Source organism: Loxodonta africana, chromosome 2 (assembly GCF_030014295.1).
Source record: "Loxodonta africana isolate mLoxAfr1 chromosome 2, mLoxAfr1.hap2, whole genome shotgun sequence".
NCBI lineage: Eukaryota > Metazoa > Chordata > Mammalia > Proboscidea > Elephantidae > Loxodonta > Loxodonta africana.
Window position 1 is genome coordinate 134,286,280 of NC_087343.1, and position 21,145 is coordinate 134,307,424.

The window sequence follows — 21,145 nt, forward strand, 5'->3', positions numbered from 1 at the left end:
GAAGGATGAATGCCGTAGGCCCAGAATGGCTCTTTGGTAATTGCTGATTCTGCTTCTGAGTATCCTAAACCTGTATCACATTTTATTACCAGATAGCTACCTACTCATTATGAAACTACAAGGAAAGGTCTTTATTGAGAAAATATCTGATGATATGCCTTTAGTACTTGTTGAGAATAATTTTTTTAATTGCCATGTAAAGTTGTTGCAGCCCCTTCAAAACCAATGCTGGAAGCTTTGCCTAATAGGTTGTTAAATGATCTTTGCACAAAGAACTTCAAGGAAAATTCCTCTTGTACTTTTACATCAGTAAGGCTTCTTTTTATCTCTTCCCTTTATCAGATGATGAGAACAATAAAACACATTGTTTCCCTTTCTGCCTTCATTCAGAATCAAATTTAGTACCCAATTATAATAGCCATATTAGCTGAGGTTTTAGGCTCTTTTCTTTCCTCCTCCTCCCATTATTATTACTGGTTTTAAATGACAATTATATTACTCTAATTATACAATAAAATTAAAAATTAAAAAAAAAGATTTTTTTTCTTTTTTCTTTAATTATACAAGTATCATAGCTTTTCAAAGAATTTTCAAAGTAGGTAAAATATAAATTTTAAATGAATTCAATCTTTATTTTGGAGTGGGACAAGGTTCAAGCATGAGCTCAATTATTAGGCTATTACTAAATTTCTCATGAGAGTCAAACTTGTTTAATGACCATCACATCAGGTCAGTTAATGCTGTAAAACACAAATCGATGAAAATAGTGCACAATTTTTTGTTTTCTCTATGCTTTACTAAAATTCTAGTAATTTTTATCATTAAAATTTAGAATGAAAACAGATATAGTCTCTATATCAGAAACGATGAGAAATTAGAAAAGTTCAAATACCTCTTCAAAAACATTTAACAAAATACAACATGAGGTACTAGAGCGATGAGGCAATAATCAAACTCATTCATCCTTTGACAGTTCAAAGGGATCCCATGAGCCACCTTTGGGAATCACATAACAACGAGAGGTTAAGAAATTAAGTTTGTGGCAATGGTACAGAAGTGGTAGAAAATCTTTCTGATAATTTCTTATCTGCTGCAGATTTCCTTGAGCACTGAGCAAACTCTTGCTATAATACACACAAACTCAGACACACTTAATATATAGATACATACGTAATCCAGTGTGTATTATGGAAATTAAATACAGTTTGCTCAATTAGCTCTTCCAATGAAATGAATCGAGGTCATTTAAAATTTTACAATTCAGCCTCTGAGTCCCTCACTCTAGGGCTTTACAGAACTATTCAAATGCTTCTGCTACACACTACTAAAAATTCTATTGAATACAGAATTTTATAGAATACTTGATTTACATGATTTAAATTATTTCAAATTTAACTGTGAGAAAAACATGACAGCTTGTAAAGATTATGATCATAAACTGATTTTTATAATTCAAATAAAGAATGAAATCCAGTTGATTAAAAATACAAAGAAAAAATTAAAATGCAGTAAAAATGGAAAAAAATATTCAACTGGAGATACGTGGAGGGAAAAAAATCAAGATTTAAAGAAAGGTTTTTAATTAAAATAGATTGAGTTAACATCTGTTAACTCAAACAGGCATTTAGATTACCTTGAACAGGCATTTTAAAAGACATAAGAGATTTGCAATCTCTCCCTATTTCTACAATATATATAATATAAAAGATTAAAATTTAGGGGGGCTGAGAGTACAGAATACAGTAAAAAAAAAAAAAGAGAGAGAAAAGAGCAAATCAAAAAATAAGGGATTGCTTTTTTTTTTTAATATACACAAAATTTATTGAGGGATTGCTGAATTCCTCTCATTAAGATCATTTTCTCCACCTGGTATTTTCTACAAGCACAAATAAATCATTATAAAAATTAGGGTCATGTTTATTTGACCAATTAATCTGAAAGTACACTGAGAGGTCCTAACTCATTTTGAGGAAAGAATAGACATGAGTGAGCACACGGACTGAAGGAAGGATGACATCAGCTAAGGGTGAAGACAGTTAGATATCTATATAACTGACTTAAGGAATTAAGGAGACAAAATCAATTAAAGGGGAAAAATACAAAAATATTCTATTACTTCATACCCCACAAAAAAAAAAAACCTGTCGCTTTCAAGTCGATTCCAATTCCTAGTGACCCTATAGGACAGAGGAAATCTGCCCCATAGAGTTTCCAAGGTTGTAATATTTATGGAAACAGACTGCTACATCTTTCTCCCATGGTGCAGGTGGTAGCTTTGAACTGCTGACCTTTCAGTTAGCAGACAAGCACTTAACCATTTAAGCATTAAAAAAGACCGACCTTACTATTCGAAAATCAAGTTGAACACGTATTGCAAATAATACCACCTGTTTTTCTAACCTGCTGTGAGTATGACATACTTAAATACTGTGGCATATACTTGCAAAAATGAACAAAGGCAAAATCTTAATGTTTCTAGTGGTCTTTTTGACCATGTTAATTTTGGTTTTTGGTTAAATAACAAAGGAATAGGATTATGGATACAGTTCAGCAACAAGCTTTTCATTAGGGGATGAAATCATGCCATGAGTTCCAAAAAAAGGGGTTAGTTGTATAAATTTGGGAAATAATCACTCATGCAAAAATCAGAAAATACCTGTACCGAGCCACCATGTCTGTCTGCTGCAAGGTGAGCTCTCAAATGGTGGGGATTTGCCTGCTGGGAGTCCCAAGCTGCCCTGTGGTCTGCCGACTGCCATTTATTTAATGCATGTGGCATGCATGGAAGAAGAGAAACCCAATACGTTATTAAACATCTCATCCTTATAATGTATTAAAACAAATGTATAAAAGGAAATTTAAAATACCCTTACTATTCTGAAACACAGATGCAGTTATCTTTGCATACTGATGTAGAGAGATTTTAGTAAAATCACTACAATTATGTAATGAGCAACAGTAAAAATAAAATAGAACCATAGAATTTTAGAAGTGAAAGGACTTTAGAGATCACAGGCACCACCTTCTAACTTTATAAATGAAGTTAAAGAACCCAGGAGGTGCTCAAGAGAGAGTTCCAAATAAATGATCAGCACATTAAAAAGCTATCTACTCTATTTTCTTACAGTAGAGGTCCCCAGTGGTTTTCTGATGAGGATCTACTTTTAACAAGGTAAAAAAGATAGTCCTTAAATAGTTTACTTAGAAACTTAGAAAAAATTTCACTCTTGCTTAGTATCCTGTTTCCGATTGTGAAGATAATATGAGAAAACAGAAAAGTTCTTTGAAAGCTGAGATCTAAATAAAATACTATGAGGATATAACAAAACAGGCAAATTAAAAAAAAGGAATCCTACATATACGAATCCCTTTGATTTTTTTATTTCTTTTTATCTGGTTCAAATTAAGAAATTGATTTCCATGAAACAGGCTGATAATTCTTTATGTTTTTAGTTCCCTTGATAAGTCTGCACGGCAATAGCCACAAACTAATAATAACCTACTAGCTAGAACTAGGACTAGTTGCTTAATAGGTGTCAATTTCTACGTTTCAGGAATGTGGAAAGCACTAATATAAAGAAGGAGTAAGAACACAATATTTATGTTCCTATTACATGTTTGGTTCTATATTAGCTACTTTATATGCATTGTCTAATTTTGAGACAGGTAGTATCATCCCCCTTTTACTAATGAAGACATTGAGGCACTAGAGACATTAAACACTTCCATAAGGTCACAGAGCTAGCAAGGAGCACAGCAGAGATCAAACTCAGAGCCTGATGTTCTCCCTACTATATACCTGGCTCCTTGCCACAACTGAATATATTCTAAAGCCTTCACTGTTCTTTCCTTTCTTTCCTTCTTTTTTTCCAACCTAAGTCTGGAAAAACTTGCCACAAGTGCAAAGTAACAAGATTCCCCAACAAAGTTTTCTTCTGGATATTTTAAAGCTGCTGGGCACAACCTACAGGTTTAAGTCACAGCTGGTTCTGAAAGCCCAAACGATCTCTTGCCTCAGTGACACCCAAGTGCACAGTCCACTATGGTTTCCTCACAGAGCTCTATGTTTCTCTGACTTTTTAGATCTGCATGGAGATTCAAGGACCCACCCCACTCCTGAGCACAGGGCTACAGGAGATCTAGCTCAAGGTTCAGAGCACGGGTTAGAGTGGGTATGGTCCACTTGCAGAAGTAGGTGGTGGGCCTCTCCACTAGATGAAGGTTAGCTAAACACCATATAAGAAAAAAATAAGCATTTGCTTTGCAGTGAATTCTCATACAGAATCAGAAAGTGCTTTGGGGACAGTACATATGGGATATCCAATCTGGTGGTTCTCCGTTTTTTTCTATTTTTTGTGTTTCTGAAGGGACAGCTATGGATCTGTACTACAGCAAGGAGTTTAGGCAGCAAGTTGATTTATGCTATATGAGAAGCCCAAGCACGATGGTGGCCAGAGTAACCTTTTGGGGAAGAGATGTTAAATTCAAGTGGACACAATGAATAAATATTCTGGCACTAAGCTACACTAAACTGTACAATGCAAAATTACATAATCTGTACCATGAAGAAATTTGTTAATTTGTTAAAAGTACATCATCAAAGCAATTATGATAGTTCTATAATGCCTTTTCATTAAACCCTCTGAATTCATAACCAGAACTTAGAAGATTTGTAACTCAGAACTGAAATAAATTAAATGAAATCAAATCTAGACAAGATAAAAGAATAAAAATAATGTTTAACAGAGACAAATATCTTGGGCAACAGGCAATATTTTGGGGTCATGGACCTCTTTAAAAATATGGTAAAGGCTATGAACTCTCTCCTCAGAAAAAAACATATACATACATCCAACATTTTATATACAATTTCGGGATCCCCTGAACTTCAATGGTTGACTGTAAGTTAACAATCCTTTATCTGGAGATATTACAAAGGATTGAGTCATTTGAAAGAAATAACTTTTTTTTTCTTTATGACTGAATTATGAGCTTCTCATAAAACTTAAAACTATTTAATGCATTATTGATAGTTAAGAAGAGTTTTTTCCAGATACAACTTTTCTATCATGTAACCAATATGTCTCAAATTCAATGTATAAGCCTATCCTAAAGGATTTCCTAAAATAAAAATATACATATATATTTACTGAATCCCTACATTTAGTGTCATAAAGACTATACAAATATAGTTCTCATCTTCAATGAGCTTATAAGCTAACTACCAAGACAAGTCTGAAATACCTAAAAGGTAAACTACAAAATACTTAAATTGTAACTTAATTCAAAATAAAATAAGTGTTTCACTTATTACAATACCAAACATCTCAAGCGCAGAACTTTGGAGAACAACTGATCTTCTTCCAAGCACATTTGAGAAATTAACTCTGATTTACAAAACCAGAAACTGTGGTTCTTAATTTCTGAGCCATTTCTAAGTATAATTTATATTTGAAGTAATTTATTTGTAGGAGCCCTGGTGGAGAAATGGTTAAGTGCTCAGCTGCTAACCAAAAGTTTGGAGGTTCAAACCAACCAGCAGCTCCATAGGGGAAAAGACCTGGCAATCTGCTTCTGTAAAGAACCCTATGGGGCAGTTCCACTCTGTCATATAGTGTTGCTATGAGTTGGAGTCAACTCAACAGCACACAACAATCTGTGAGACCCTTTACTGTCCCAATTTTTCTAAGGTAAAATTCTAAAACTGATCTTTGTAAACTGGCTGTATTTTATACCATAATATGGTTAAATGCCTCCTGAAGTGTAGCATTTTATTTTGCTGCAGTTTTTAAAAAGTGCTGTATTTTCTTTTGGTTTTCACCTCTTGTTATAACCCTCACTTAAACTCTGACAGGATAATTGTAGCAACAGAAAAAGGACAGTACACTATCCCTCTCCAAAAAGTGTTATGACCAAAAATTTCTGTGAGGACACTTTTTAACTCATGGTGATAGCAGATTTTTTTATGCCAAAGATAGCTTCAATAAAGATTCTTTTTTACAAAAAAAGAGAAAGGTGAAAATATTGATCAAAAATTTCAACAGCTTTCTATTACCTTACCCAGGAAACACCAACTCCTCATTCTTGATCAATCTTATGCGCCATATTTCAATCTACTTTACCTACTCTCTGCTCCAACCAAATTGGACTCCTTGCTAGTCCTTAAACAAATTCTGCTCTTTAAAACTACTGCTTCATATGTTACTGTTCACTCTCCTCAAAATGCCCTTATTCCTTAATCTTCCTTTAAATATGCCCTTCATTCTTCAGGTTACCTGCTCCCTAAAGTCTTTATAATTCCATATACACTCCAATAATCCTGGTTCTCCAAAGTACTTTATTAATATTTTTCACACGATATAGTTCTTTCTAGTTTGTAAGTACTTACTGTAATAATCATTACAATAGTAACACCAGCCACAACATTTGAGATACACTGGAAGTTTACTAACCAAAAAATCCATTGCCACTGAGTCGATTCTGACTCATAGCGACCCTATAGAACAGAGTAGAACTGCCCCATAGGGCTTCCAAGGAGTGCCTGGTGGATCTGAACTGCTGACCTTTTGGTTAGCAGCCATAGCTCTGAACCACTATGCCACCAGGGTTTCCTGGAAGTTTGCTATGTGCTAGGAACTAATATAAATTATTATATTTTATAGTGAGGGAACTGAGGCTTTGAGAGATTAATTAACTTGCCCAGGGTCAAGTCACATTCAGGTACATTTGACTGAGACTGAGTGAACTCTCGACTCCAACACTGCTCGTAGCTATTCATTAGCAAATCATTTCTTGTATTATCTCCTTTACTTCTGCATTTCTGCAGTATGTAGAATAAAAAAAAAACCTAAACCTGTTGCCGTCGAGTCGATTCCGACTCATAGCGACCCCATAGGACAGAGTAGAACCACCTCAGAGTTTCCAAGGAACACCTGGTGGAGTCGAGCTGCTGACCTTTTTGGTTAGCAGCCGTAGCACTTAACCACTAAGCCACCAGGGTATGCAGAATAGTAGCTTTCAAATAGTAGAAACTCAACACATAATTTATTGAACTAAACGAGACTATGGTTAGAACAATCAACTGCTACTACAACTCATTCCAACAGGATATCCCAATATTTTTTTTAATAGAATATCAAATATTCCTCAAAGTTTATACTAATTTATACCATTAATCAGGAATTTATGATTAAAAAGATACAGATTGGTTATAGTTTGTTATTTCTCAACTTGTAAAAAGATTTTTCTTTAGGCTATTAAATAGTGAAAATAAGTAGAAATAACATATTGACAGAAAAAATTTGTATTTTCAACCTCTCAATATGTGTGTGTGTATAATCTATTTTATCAACTGAAAAAAAATATGTATTTCAATCTTCTAATATGTATACATGTGTATATACAGACACACACACAAAGCTGCCGTCTCGATATGGTTGTACATGAAATATATTTATAAATTTTCAGAAGGCAATAAAGAAACAAAGAAATTTCATATCTAAAATAACAGCAAACCTGGTTTTTGGATTGCTGCATCTTATCTCTGTGTTGATGTGCTTCTCTGTTTGATGACAAACCAGGATCTTGCTGAACTGCACCCACTGGAGTAGGCTACAATGCAATAATAATTGGTATTGATACATTCTATTGCAAACATCTTATTTAAAATCATTTTGTTACTTAAAGGAAAAAATTAAAGACATGGTTGAATAATTTAAAGCCTAAAAAAAGATTCTCAAAATATGTTGTTAAAGCTAACAAGTTAAGAAAAGAGAACATAGCTACTTTAAAAGTATTTTTAATATTTTTATACCTACAGAAGCACCTTCTAATGCTGTCACTACTTTAGGTCACTTTTTCATATCAGAACAATGAAAACTTATTTCTTAATGGCTCTTGTTTCCAAAGCTAACGTACACATAGAGTAAATTATTTTAAGGAGAATTAACTTTGAAAAATAAACTAACAAAATTGCTACTGTCAACATTCTGACTCAAAGAAGAGGCTTATGAAAAATTTCCAATAATTCAAAACCTAATATAAATACTTTAATCAAAGTTCATCTAGATTCACATCATAGATACAACATATATTCAAATCACTCTGGACTTAAAAATATAGATAAAACTCTTGAATAAATCAACTGTCAAAAACACTTGATTTTGAGACTTCGGCAGTTCCAAATGTGGATAAAAATACACTAATGCTAAGCCACAAGTGAGCCCTGGTGGCACAGTGGTTAAGTGCTCAGCTGCTAACCGAAAGGTCTGTGGTTCGAATCCACCTGCTGCTCTGCAAGCAAGAGAAAAATGTGGCAATTTGCTTCCATAAAGATTACAGCCTTGGAAACTCTATGGGGCAGTTCTACTTTATCCTATAGTGTCACTCTGAGTTAGAATTGACTCGACGCCAACAAGTTAAGCCACAATTAAAGAAAATTTTATAAGATACCCTTACATATTAAAAAAAAAAAAAATAGTGAAAGTAAATTCTTGATTTTTTAAGGATCACCTCTTCAAAGAAAGAATTTAATGAGATGCCTTTAAGTGATTAGCACCCATCTCACATTTACAATTATGACAATTTTTTAAAACCTGTAAAAACTGAGTGCATTTTTTAAAAATTTAAACATGCTCCAATTTATAAGTACCAATCTATTCTAAAAGACTACCTATAGTATCACCGTTGTCTTATTAAGACTGCTGTAATAATTAAAACTTATTTTTAAAAATAAACAACAAATATTTTAAAAGATGGCCAGAATAAGCAAAATTAGCTAACCTTTTAATCATTAGAACATTATGCAAAAAAAGTATATTTAACATGAGAACTAAACCAGGAATAGAAAGTTCAAAATAACTTATTCAAAATGCAGGCAGTCCAAACGCAGAGTTTTAACAAAATTCAAAGGATAATTTTAGCATTGTACTACGTTAAGAAATGTTCATACAAAGGAAATAAAATGAATCATTTTTAAAAATGATTTGTTCACAACTCTTTTCAATTGAAGGGTCTGTAGGGGGTCTGTACTGTTACAAAGAAAATGAATACTATAGATAATAGTTTATTATACATCTGAGTACTCACCAACTGTTTACCAATCCAGTCATATTCATAATCAAACAAATATCCTTTTCGATCAAACAAGTCAGTAAAGAGCTTCCTTAGGTAGTCATAGTCCGGTTTTTCAAAAAAATCTAGCCTTCTTACGTAACGAAGATATGTTGCCATTTCTTCTATAAGGGAAATTAAAAATTATTTTTATCATACTCTTCTATAATTCTCATTAATAATAACATTTTAAATGCCTAAAAGCATGAAAAAATAGCAAAATTCAATTTAAAGTTCTCTGAATTTTTATATAATGAAATTAAAAAGAGAAAAAGAAGGGAAGAAAATAGGAACAAAAGAGAAATGAGAAGTTTCATTTAATAACTGTTATTTTTGCTTCACTTCATTAGTAAAGGTTAAAGTTTTTATTTCATATTAGTGTTATTTTTTAATACTTTTCATAGTATTAGGGGTTTAATTATCAACTTAAAATGCATGATTACTTAATTACAAAGCTCCATAATCAGTCCATAAGTTTAAAAATCTAAAATATGAGTGAGAAATGATTTATATGAAAGCATTCACACTGGCTTGCTGGAATCCCTTTAGAACCAGTGACATACACTAACTGACCAATACAGGATTCAAATTCCTAACTTTGGCTGTGAGCAGTGTTCTAATCAATTGAGCTAGCTAAATAAAGCTAAAAAATGATCTCCAAAGTAATACAGGAACACAGTGTAAGTCTTATCTTCTGGTCATATAATTAACAATTATTTGGTAATATACGAATCTCTGTACACCACTGTAATGCTCTTTTTTTTTTTTAGCCATCCTTTCCAGAAAGAAGGAAAAAGCCATAAAAATCAACAGGCAAAATGGTGAACAACGGAGTGTTTTACCATCAGTGCACAGATCATCACCACAGAAAGAGATGGTAGGTTATACCTAGCTGCTTTTCTGCTGCAATTCACTCACAGTAGCCAGTAAGAACGGGATCACATACAGTCCAATGGGAAACAAAAGTGGTAGCCAGTGCCCTTCCTCATATGTTGACCCAGTCACTATTCCACTTTGCAGCTGATCACCTGGCTAATTTACTTCGGCACCCCCATAACACATAAACCACTAGGGCTATTGATTTTCTTTAAATCTTTCAGTTCTAGATGTTAGAGCAAGAAAAGAAAAACGCATACATAAATAAAAATTTTTTCATGTGAATCCTAGTTTCTTCTCTGAGAATGATAAGCTAACTAAAGAGCAAATAAAAATACTGAAATTAAAAAAGGGCACTGATTGTAAAATGCAACTTCAGTAATTCAAAATGTTTGATAGTTTAAGTGGTAATTTTCTTTGTACTTATTTTTTGGGGGGGTTAAAGTTTGCTGTCAATGAATAATATTGGCAAATATGAGATTATGCTAAGGATATTATTATTACAATAATAATGCCGGCATTATATAGGAGACCCAGTTAATATCAAAATGAGATAGAAACTCAGTCTTCTTTGTTAAAGTTCAGTTCTCTCCACTTTACATAGCCACACAATACACAGCAGGTATTTTATTACATGAAGAGCAAATTATTCTTATTTGGTTTATTCAGAACCTTTACTAAGTAAATTTTTCTTAGTTTGTTATCATACTTGAAAACTGAATTATTTTCATAAATCCATACTGCTCCCCAAAATAAAATTAGCCTAAAATGAAAAAGGTTAGTTAGATTTTACTGTATTTTGAAAAGTAAACTAAATCACACTTCACATACCTCTTTTGAGCTTGACATTAAGAACTAAATGACTAACATTGTACACCAAAACTTTACAGCGAGTATTTTAACTTACTACAAGTGTGTCCCCAGAGAAAATATTACTTCAGGTGGTACCAGTCAAACTGTTAAAAAATGGGATTTTCTTCTACTACCATCTTGCAAATCAAATGCACAAATTTCCCCTGTGGTCTATGGATAAAATAACGGCATCTTTTAAATCACATTTTGAACTCATTTTTTTTTAAGGCATGGAAAAAATGTATTCATAAACTTAAGCAATGAAAATTGACAGTTCTGGTTTCCAGTGTTCAAGTACATGTATCAATATGACATTATTCATTACCTGGAAAATTTTCACATAACACTTCTATTGGTGTGGCTCGTTTTGTATCTCCAATTTTTTGATACCTCTCTTTTAATGTATCTGCCTAAAATAGAAAAAAAAAATCTTGAGAAGGTAAAAATTTTAAAAGTATTTAGTTGGAAGAGAGGACCTTAATATCTTACTAGCATTTTTAAACATCCTGCATGCCACTTTGGTGAGTGGCATCTGGGGTCTTCAACGCTAGCAAATGGCCATCTAAGATGCATCAATTGGTCTCATCCCACCCGGAGCAAAGGGAAAACAAAGAACACCAAAGACACAAGGTAATTATGAACCCAAGAGACAGAAAGGGCAACATAAATCAGAGACTACATCGGCCTGAGACCAGAAGAACTAGATGGTGCCCGGCTATAACCGATGACTGCCTTAACAGGGAACATAACAGAGAATCCCTGATGGAACAGGAGAACAGTGGGATGTAGGCTTCAAATTCCCGTAAAAAGACCAAACTTAATGGTCTGAGACCAGAAGGACCCCAGAGGTCATGGTTCCCAGGCCTTCTGTCAACCCAAGACTGGAACCATTCCCAAAGCCAACTCTTCAGACAGAGATTGGACTGGACTATAAGAAAGAAAATGATAATGGTGAGGAGTGCGCTTCTTGGCTCAAGTAGACACGTGAGGCTGTGGGCAGCTCCTGTCTGGAGGCAAGATGAGGAGGCAGAGGGGAACAGGAGCTGGCTGAGTGGACACAGACATGATAGGGTGGAGAGGAGGTGTTTGCTGTCTCATTAGGGGGAGAGCAACTAAGAGTACATAGCAAGGTATATATAAATTTTTGAATGAGAGACTGACTTGATTTGTAAACTTTCACTTAAAGCACAAAAAAAAGGTAAAAAATATATATTTATTAGCATTTTATAAAATTCAATAAGGAAACAAAAACAATTACCTTTAAACCTTGCCAAGGAAGACTGCCTCTCAGAAAATACATGAACATATGACCTAAAGCTTCTAAATCATCTCTTCTACTTTGTTCTGAAATATAAGAGAAACATAAATTTCACTTTCTTCTACCAGTTAAGGATGTAAGAAGGGAGAACTGATTCTGATTATGTGTAAATTAATGCCCAAAAGTTCAATATACAAACACAAAATACAGATCCAGTGCCCATAAATGACAAAATCATGCCTAGCTAAACCATAATGTTTTTACTTTAAAATTAATATACAATTTAAGTTGTATAATAATTATGAGTTTTTAGATACTTCTGGCAGATTTCTTCCCCTACATATCTACTCACGGAAAGATAAGGCATAAAACAGAGTTTCAAGGTCAGAGTCACTGTGTACTACAGCTGCCTCTTAAAGATTCACAACATATTAAAGGGCCTAAGAGGCAGTGATTGCGAAACTATGCCTCATATAATCTGGACATGTTATCAGGAGCGATCAGTCCCTGAAGAAGGACATCATGCTTGGCAAAGCAGTGGGTCAGCGAAAAAGAGGAAGACCCTCAACAAGATGAACTGACAGTGGCTGCAACAATGGGCTCAAGCACAGCAATGATAGTTTCATTCTGTTGTGCACGGGGTCGCTATGAGTCAGAATCAACTCGACAGCACCTAACAACAAGAGGCCCTAGAGTTCAAAGTGCTTACAGTCATTTGACCCTGTATCTCCTAAACTTAAATTAGCACAAAATGTCTATCCCACATATTCTCCATTAACATTATACACAATTAATATTTTCCATATTTCAAGAAACACGTGTTTGACTCATCCCAACATTAATAACCCCTCCACTATTAGAACATATTGCCGCTTTCAAGTTGCTGCTGTTGTTTCAGTAATGAAATACCGTATACTGACAATCACAGACTAAGGCTCAGAGAAATAAAAAAAAAATTTTTTTTTTTTTTAAGGCTCAGAGAGATACTTATAAATACTTGCTGACATATTTTTTGGCATTGCAATTAAAGATTTCTTGATATGTTTTAAAATAATACAAAAGCGCTGACAAGCAATGAAAGAAAAAATAATAAGAGGATATTCATGTGTGAGAAGTTTTACTACTCAATTAAATAGTTAATCACTATACTGAGGAAAACTAAATGCTTTCAAAAAAACAAACTTTTCAAAGCATGGATCTCAACTAGGGTGAAAGGGTCAGAAAAGGTTTTAAATTCTACTATGTATGTACTCTCGTAACATTCTATACTTGCCTTTTTTTAACACTTCTCACAGTTAAAAAACATGTTTGTTACTTAATCGATAATGGCTGGCAAAGAGCAAGAACTCCGCATATACTATTTAAATAAATGAATATTTGACAATTCATAATACCAGATATATGTGCCTTTTCTATAAGCATAGGAAAAATACCTACAATCATATTGACAAAATTATTACTCATTAAAAAAAAAAAATTTTTTTTTTTTAGGGGTATAGAGCTGGGAGAACAGGAAGGGGACTTCGACTTCACATTTCATATACTCAAAAATAGGAAAGTTTTCTTTCTTTCTTGTACTTTTGTTATAATAATGTATAAAAACAATAATAATGTATATGCTATGAAAAACAACAAAGTTTTCCATAATAATTTAGTGTACTTAAAGTTTCTTTTAAATCGTTTTGTGCAAGTGGGAATGTGAATAACATGAAAAAAATAAGTAATGTCTTTTATAACTAAAATTTTACTTCATTAGGTCCTAGAAGCTTAAGAATGAGAGGTCATGCAATGAAAACACTATTTCTGACCTCCAGCTGAGAATCAGAATTATCTCCGCAAGATTTAAAAAATTCAGACGAACAGGACTACTGCTGGAGATTCTGATTCTTTGAGTATGAAGTAGAGTAGAGGAATGTGCATTTAAAAAAGCTCAGCAGATGATTCTGAAGTGTAGGCAGATTTGATAACCACTGAAAAAGAAAGTTATTCTTTTCTGAAGCATAATTTACATATAATAAACTATACTCATTGTAGGGGCAGAGTATGATGAGTTTGGTACCATACACACTTGTATAATTACCACCACAATCAAGATGCACTTCCAATACTCCAAAAGCTTCCATTATGTACCTTATTCTTCCCCTTCTCTTACCACCTTCAGCCAACTCCTGGCTTCAGGCAACCACTCATCTGCTTTCAGTCACTATAGATTAGATCTGATTTTTTATAGAGCTTCACATAAATGGAATTATACAACATGAACTCATGTGTCTGGATTCCTTTGCTCAGCATGTTTTCAAAGTTCATCCACATTGTTGCATGCATCACTACTTCATTACTTTATTACTATGTAATAAACCACAATATTTTTATTGATTTACCTGCTGATGTGCATTTGGGTTGCTTCTAGTTTAGCGCTATTGTGAATAAAGCTGTTATGAAAATTCTTGTATGAGTCTTTGTGGGGACATATGTTTTCATTTCTCTTTGGTAAAATCTGGAAGTGAGATTGCTGCATAATACTGAAAGTGGAGGTTTAATTTTATATCAATCTGCTAAACTGTTTTCCAAAGATGTTGTAACATATATATTTCCACCAACAACGTTATGAGCATTCCAGTTGCTCTAGAGCCTGTCCAACAATTAGTTTGGCCAGTCTTTTTCATTCTAGGCATTCTTATAGCTGTGAAGTATTGGCTCATTGGCATTTAATTTTCATTTCACTCATGACTAAAGTTGCTGAATATCTTGTAATGTACTTGTTGGTCATTTATACATCTTTCATTATGTACAATTTAATTGCTTGTGAAGTGTCTACTCAAACATTTTGCATTTTTAATATTGGGTGGTTTATATTCTTAATACAAAGCTGTGACAGTTTTTTATAAATCTTCTCAGTTATCAACTATCTCACTATCCAACATTTAGCATTTACAACAATAGTAAAAAATTTACTGTCCTACTACTCTGCACATTAATGACACACGTCTGGCAGTAACGAATGCCAAGGTACAAGGCGAGAGTAATGCTGACTATGATGGTTAAGGAGATGTGTCAGCTTGGCTTGGGCCATAATCCTCAGTGGTTTGGCAGTTATGTAATGATGTTATTTAGCAGTTACGTAATGATGTGATTTGGCAGTTACGTAAGGATGTGATTTGGTAGTTACGTAAGGATGTAGTCATCATCCACTTCATGATCTGATGGAGTCATTCTCCATCTTCAACAATTTTCACATAACGACCTGATCTTTGGAACCTAACAATGTCAATAAGTAAGGAGTTGGTGTATATTCTAGATACAAGTTTGTTTTAAGATAAAGTTTTGCAAATACTTTTCTTTTTTTCTTTTTCTTAGCAGTGTCTTTCAAAGAACAGGACATTTACATTTTGATGATATCCAACGCATCCCCCCCGCCCAATTCATGCTTTTTGTGCCCTACCTAGGAAATGTTTAACTACCCCAAGACTGCAAAGATTTTCTCCTAATTTTTTTTTTTAGTTTTGTAGTTTGGGTTCTTATATTTGGATCTATGACTCATTTTGAAGTAATTTTTTGGGAGATTCTAGTGTGGAGTAAAGGTATAGATTCATTTTTCTTAATGGTGATATCTAGTTACTTCCTCACAGTGTCTTGATAAGACTATCCTTCCCCCTTGAATTACTTCTGCACCAGCCCCAGAAAATTAAGTGACCATCTATTTGACCTCTATGGGTCTATTTCTGGACTCAGTGTTCCATTTATCTATGTCTATCTTTATGCCAATACCACCCAAAATAAGTAGAAAAAAGGAGAAATAATGACAAATGAGAAAAATCAATGACCACAAAATGGACAATTAATAGGAAAAAAAAATGAAATCAAAACTAGTGATTTGAAAAGTTCAATAAAATCATTAAGCCGCTTACTAGGCTAAAAGAGAGAAAATACAAATTATCAATATCAGCAGCAATAGAAACAGTATCAGTACAGATCCTACAGATATTACAAGAGTGATAAGGGAATATTATAAACCAACTTTGTGCCAATAAATTGAACAATTTAGATGACATGGGCAAATATCTTGAAAGTTCAAATTATCAAAACTGCCTTAAGAAAAAGTGAATAGTTTTTATCAATTAAAGAAACAGAATTCATAATTCAAAACTTTCCAAAATAAAATCCAAGGAAGAGATGGCGTGCTTAGTGAATTCTATTAAACAGTTAAGGGACAATACCAATTCTATACAAACTCTTTTAGGAAATATTAGAGATGAGAACCTTTCCCAATTTTGTTACTAAAACTACACAAAGACTTTACAAGTAAAGAAAACTACAGGAAATATCCCTCATGTATACAGGCAAAAAGATCCTTCAAAAGATAATAACACTATGACCAAGCTGGATTCATCCTAGGAATGTAAGGTTGGCTTAACTTTCAAAATTGAATGTAATTAACCATATTAACAGAATGAATTGTATGATTATCTCAAAACATATGGAAAAAGTATTTGACAAAATCTAACATGCATTCACGATAAAAACACTCAACAAACTAGGAATAGAAGGAAACTTCTTCATACTGGTAAGTGATATGTTATGAAAAACCTACAACTAATATAATTCTTAAATGGTAAAAACTGAATGCATCACCACTAAGATTAGGAATAAAACAAGGATGTTCATTCTCACCCTCTCTATTCAATACTGTACTGGAAGTTCTTGCCAGTACAAAAAAGCAAGTAAAAGAAATGAAAGGTAGTCAGGTCAGAATGGAATAAATAAAACAAATAATTTTTCTTTGCAGACAATGTAACTGTGTATGTAGAAATCCTAACTGTTAAAAATTTCAATTAAACTAATTAGTCTACCTAGGTTATATGATATTAGATAGATAGATGAGAGAGAGAGAGATACACACACACATACATATAATTGCATTACTATACCAAAACCAAAAAACCCAGTGCCGTCAATTCTGACTCACAGAGGCCCTATAGGACAGAGCCGAACTGCCCCACAGGACTTCCAAAGAGCGCCTGATGGATTTAAACTGCCAACTTCTTGGTTAGCAGCCATAGCTCTTAACCACTCTGCCATCAGGTTTTCCATTACTAGCAAGGAATAACTGGAAACTGAATTTAGAAAGCAATACTATTTACGACAAATCAAAAACATAAAACAGAGGGATAAACTTATCAATGCATATTTAACTACATTATAGCATATAGTTTAAAACGCTAAGTGATACATAAAAATATCCTGAGTCCTATAGTAGGGCTCTTTGTTAAAGAGAGAAACTCTGTATAAAAGGCAATTCTCCCTTTGAATTCCATCCAAGAGGAGCTTTAGTCACCACAGTGCCTACGAGCCATGATCATAAGATGATTTCCTCTATATGGCTGTCTCAGAGAACAGTATTAGTCTCATAATCCACACAGTATTTAAAAATTAAAGTCATAAAAATATCAGCTAGTAAAATAAACCTATTCATTTTAATTACTGAAACTTAGTCTGAAAAACTCCATATCCTCCTAATTTTCTTTGTGTTCTTTCACCATGTAGTAAGTAATAGAAGTCATAAGGAAGGCTTTCACTTTTAAACTCAGTAACTACAGAACACCCCCTCGGGTCTTTTAACAGTTTTGTTACGGGAAATAAAATCTCCCAAAGGTAATTTGGCCCTTATTAAACTCTCTTCACATTTTTTAAAGCACTAACTACAAAGGCCTGTTTGAAAATGGATGTTTTTCCTCAAAGTCAAGAATCCTTACTATAGGGAATGTGCTATAAGCAACTACAGAAATTAAAAAGTGATTACTTGCTTTGCAATAGGTATAACTAAAGATTTCTGTAAATAAGTTCTTCAAATACACTTAAATGATACATGAAGAATCAATTAAAGTTTTCCTCTTGAGGAATATGTGTATCATATAAAATAAACTTAACCAACACATATTAAGAGCCTAGTATGTGTCAGGGCTTCATATACATGATCTTTTAAAGCTGTAGCTATGTTGAAAAGTAGCTACTAGTATCCAAAATAAGGAAACAAGACTCAGAAAAGTTAACTAACCGAAAACTATGTACCTAGTAGGTGGAAGGGAGGATTTCAACCCACATATGTGTACTTTTTTTTACTTCAGGGAACCCACTAATTAACCAAATGTCTATTGCAAACCTTCTGCAATGCTCTTCTCTTTAAAAATTTTACTATTCCATCTCAACATTATTTTTCTCTTTTAAAATATGCTTTCATTCCGTACTTGACTATCACTGTTTCCATTTCAATTAAAATTTCAATTCAATTTTCAACAACAGAAACCTACTCTCTTTCTACTAACTCTAATTTTAGCTTTAAAAAAAATACATAAAATACTTCACTTACAAGTAGAAAATTTTCTACTATATGTATATTTGCAAAAATAAAGTTATTACTGCATCATTTTCTCTGCCAAAATGAAAAGCAAGGTCAAAAGAAATGTTAATAAAACCAAGTATAGGCATGTTAAGAGAACTCAACAACAAAAATTCTCCCTAAAGAAAGTTTGAATCATTCCTTATTAAAAAAAAAAATACAAAAACAATCTACTTCAAACAAGTGAAAGTTTCATTTAATATTTCCTTCTAAACTTCTTAAAGCTAATGGAACCCTGGTGGCTCAGTGGTTAAGCGCTATGGCAAGCTATGGCTATTAAACAAAAGGCTGGCAGTTCAAAGCCACCAGATGCTCCTTAGAAACCCCATGGGGCAGTTCTACTCTGTACTATAGGGTCACTATGAGTCAGAATCAATTCAGTGGCAATGGGTTTGGTTTTCCTGGACTCCCTCAAAAACAAAAATACATCTTCCTCAATATTCATTGAGCTCATGTATGTTTTTCAAAGTAACATAATTAAGATGGATTTTTTAAATGAGAACACAAACCTAAAAGGAAAAGAAAAAAACACAATTATGCAAGATAGTTTACAGGAACAGCTCACAAATCCAAAGATATCTAACCTACCAATATCAATAAAACTCAGAGAGTAAGCAAAAAATTTTCTGAGTAACTGTATCCAATTCAGATATTGGCTCTATTCCTAAAGGTGTTTTCTTGTATCTAAGTCTCTTAATTTAGACATAATTCCACTAAATTTAGCTATCAGGTTAGAAGAAGCATATCAGTTGCAGAAAAAAGCAAAGTGCTGCCAGTAGGTGTACTACATACAGTATCAAAAAGTGAGAGAAAATAGACTTAAAAGCAAACCCCTGCCCAAAAAACTATTAAAAAGCACAGTAATGTCTGACTAGCCTTTTCTCTAAAGTCTTTTAGAAAAAGCTACACATCCTAATACTCTCCAATTTACCTTGAAGGTATCGCTTTATAAACAGTAATTATACAAAAAATTTTGATCCAGAAATACCAAGAAAAGATAAATCACATTCATCCATACTCTGTTTAAGCAAGCATGGAATTGTGTAATACCTTTTTTTAAAACTGTTAAAATGCTGACTGGGAAGCTTAAAGAGCAGGCCTAAGGTATATGGACAACTAACCTAGACGCTGAATTATATAAATCACAGGACAGAATGATACCACAGGAAAAAGGCGTTTGTGTAGCACCATAATTCTGTGATACCTTCTCTCCTATTCAGAGAGCTCACCATTTAGAGGCTTGAAACATCATTTCTTCAACATCAATATCAACAGATTTTTATTAACACTTACTTACAAGCAATTGGCAATTTATTCCCCAAATCCAAGTCTCTTTATTCTTGAATACTCAATAATAATTAAAAATAAAAGACTTGATTTTTATTTCAAGTCTATTTACCAGAGAGGAATATACAGAATTAATCTAAAATGACTTCACAAAGAGAAGACAAAAAGAAAAAAGAAGTGATCCAAAGGAATATCATGAGATTCAAAATATTTAACAACAAAAAAGGAACCTTTAAAGGGATATCAAAAAGAAGACACTTGATCAGACAATTAAAAATAGCATTTCAACATGACAATACTTTAATAAAAGTCTTTATTAAAGTTGACTAAGGAAATTCACATCTGCCACATGTAGCTTTATCCAGATTTCAACTTGGACACTGATTTAAGCAGATGCGTAAAAGTTGTACAAACAAATAATCACTACATCTCTCCTCCGTACATAAATTACCCAGTTAAGATCAACAGACATACCACAAGAATAAAGATGCTAAAGCCTACCATGCGATTTTACACTATTTTTTCATATTATAACATTAACCCATAAAAACCAAACCCATTGCCATCGAGTTCGATTCCAGAGTAGAACTGCCCTACAGAGTTTGCAAGGAGTGCCTGATGGATTCGAACCGCTGACCTTTTGGTTAGCAGCCACAGCTCTGAACCACTACGCCACCAGAGTTTCCAATTAGGGACATCTTTTTCTTCTCAAATCTGATACGGTATCAGTCTTCAAAAAGGAAAAATATTTTTAAACAAATTCTAATTCTCTATTTTGAAAAGTTCATGTGAGCAAAAAGTCTTTGGATGCATAATAAGGGCAAATGAATGAATAAGGCTTTAAAAGCAATCGCAAAGTTCAGGCAAAAAGAAGACAATAAATTACATATGCACAAATTAAAATCACCATTAAAAGGTCATATTTTCTCTTCTTTTTCTTTTTTATTTCTTCTTGATTGCTCACAGAGCCAAGTACCGGTACTCTAAACTCAAAACATCATTACATAATCCATGTTCACAGGTGCCACAAGTGTACAGAATGCTTTAAACTCTTCAGCACTCAAGCCAATATTATTTTAGCTTACTCTAAATTAAAAAAAAAAAAAATTCATATAATCTGGCAAATAGATTCTCTCACTGTTAATATTATCCATCTACGCCATGATGCCATAGTGGTTAAGTGCCATGGCTGCTAACCAAAGGGTAGGCAGTTCGAATCCGCCAGGTGCTCTACTCTGTTCTATAGGGTCGCTATGAGTCGGAATCGACTCGACGGCACTGGGTTTTTGTTTTTTTACTCTCAAGCTATACATCTGAGAAGCAGGGATTTTCTAAATCAGGGAAAGTAATGATTAAAGGTGTCA

At 33.4% G+C, this 21,145-nt stretch overlaps 1 protein-coding gene across 10 annotated transcripts in view; it reads right to left on the bottom strand.

The window, feature by feature from the left end:
• Positions 1 to 21,145, bottom strand: part of CSNK1G3 (casein kinase 1 gamma 3) — a 144,701-nt gene that overhangs the window by 16,741 nt on the left and 106,815 nt on the right. For 6 of the 10 annotated variants that reach the window (XM_064275809.1, XM_064275825.1, XM_010590352.3 and 3 more), the window contains 5 exons: positions 12,098 to 12,183; positions 11,165 to 11,249; positions 9,088 to 9,236; positions 7,516 to 7,611; positions 2,657 to 2,752 (listed from right to left, as the gene is read on the bottom strand). In XM_064275809.1, coding sequence (XP_064131879.1) covers positions 2,657 to 2,752; positions 7,516 to 7,611; positions 9,088 to 9,236; positions 11,165 to 11,249; positions 12,098 to 12,183 — 512 coding nt within the window. The remainder of the gene's footprint in view (positions 1 to 2,656; positions 2,753 to 7,515; positions 7,612 to 9,087; positions 9,237 to 11,164; positions 11,250 to 12,097; positions 12,184 to 21,145) is intronic. The other 4 variants (XR_010319223.1, XM_064275829.1, XM_064275819.1 and 1 more) reach the window with 3 other exon arrangements.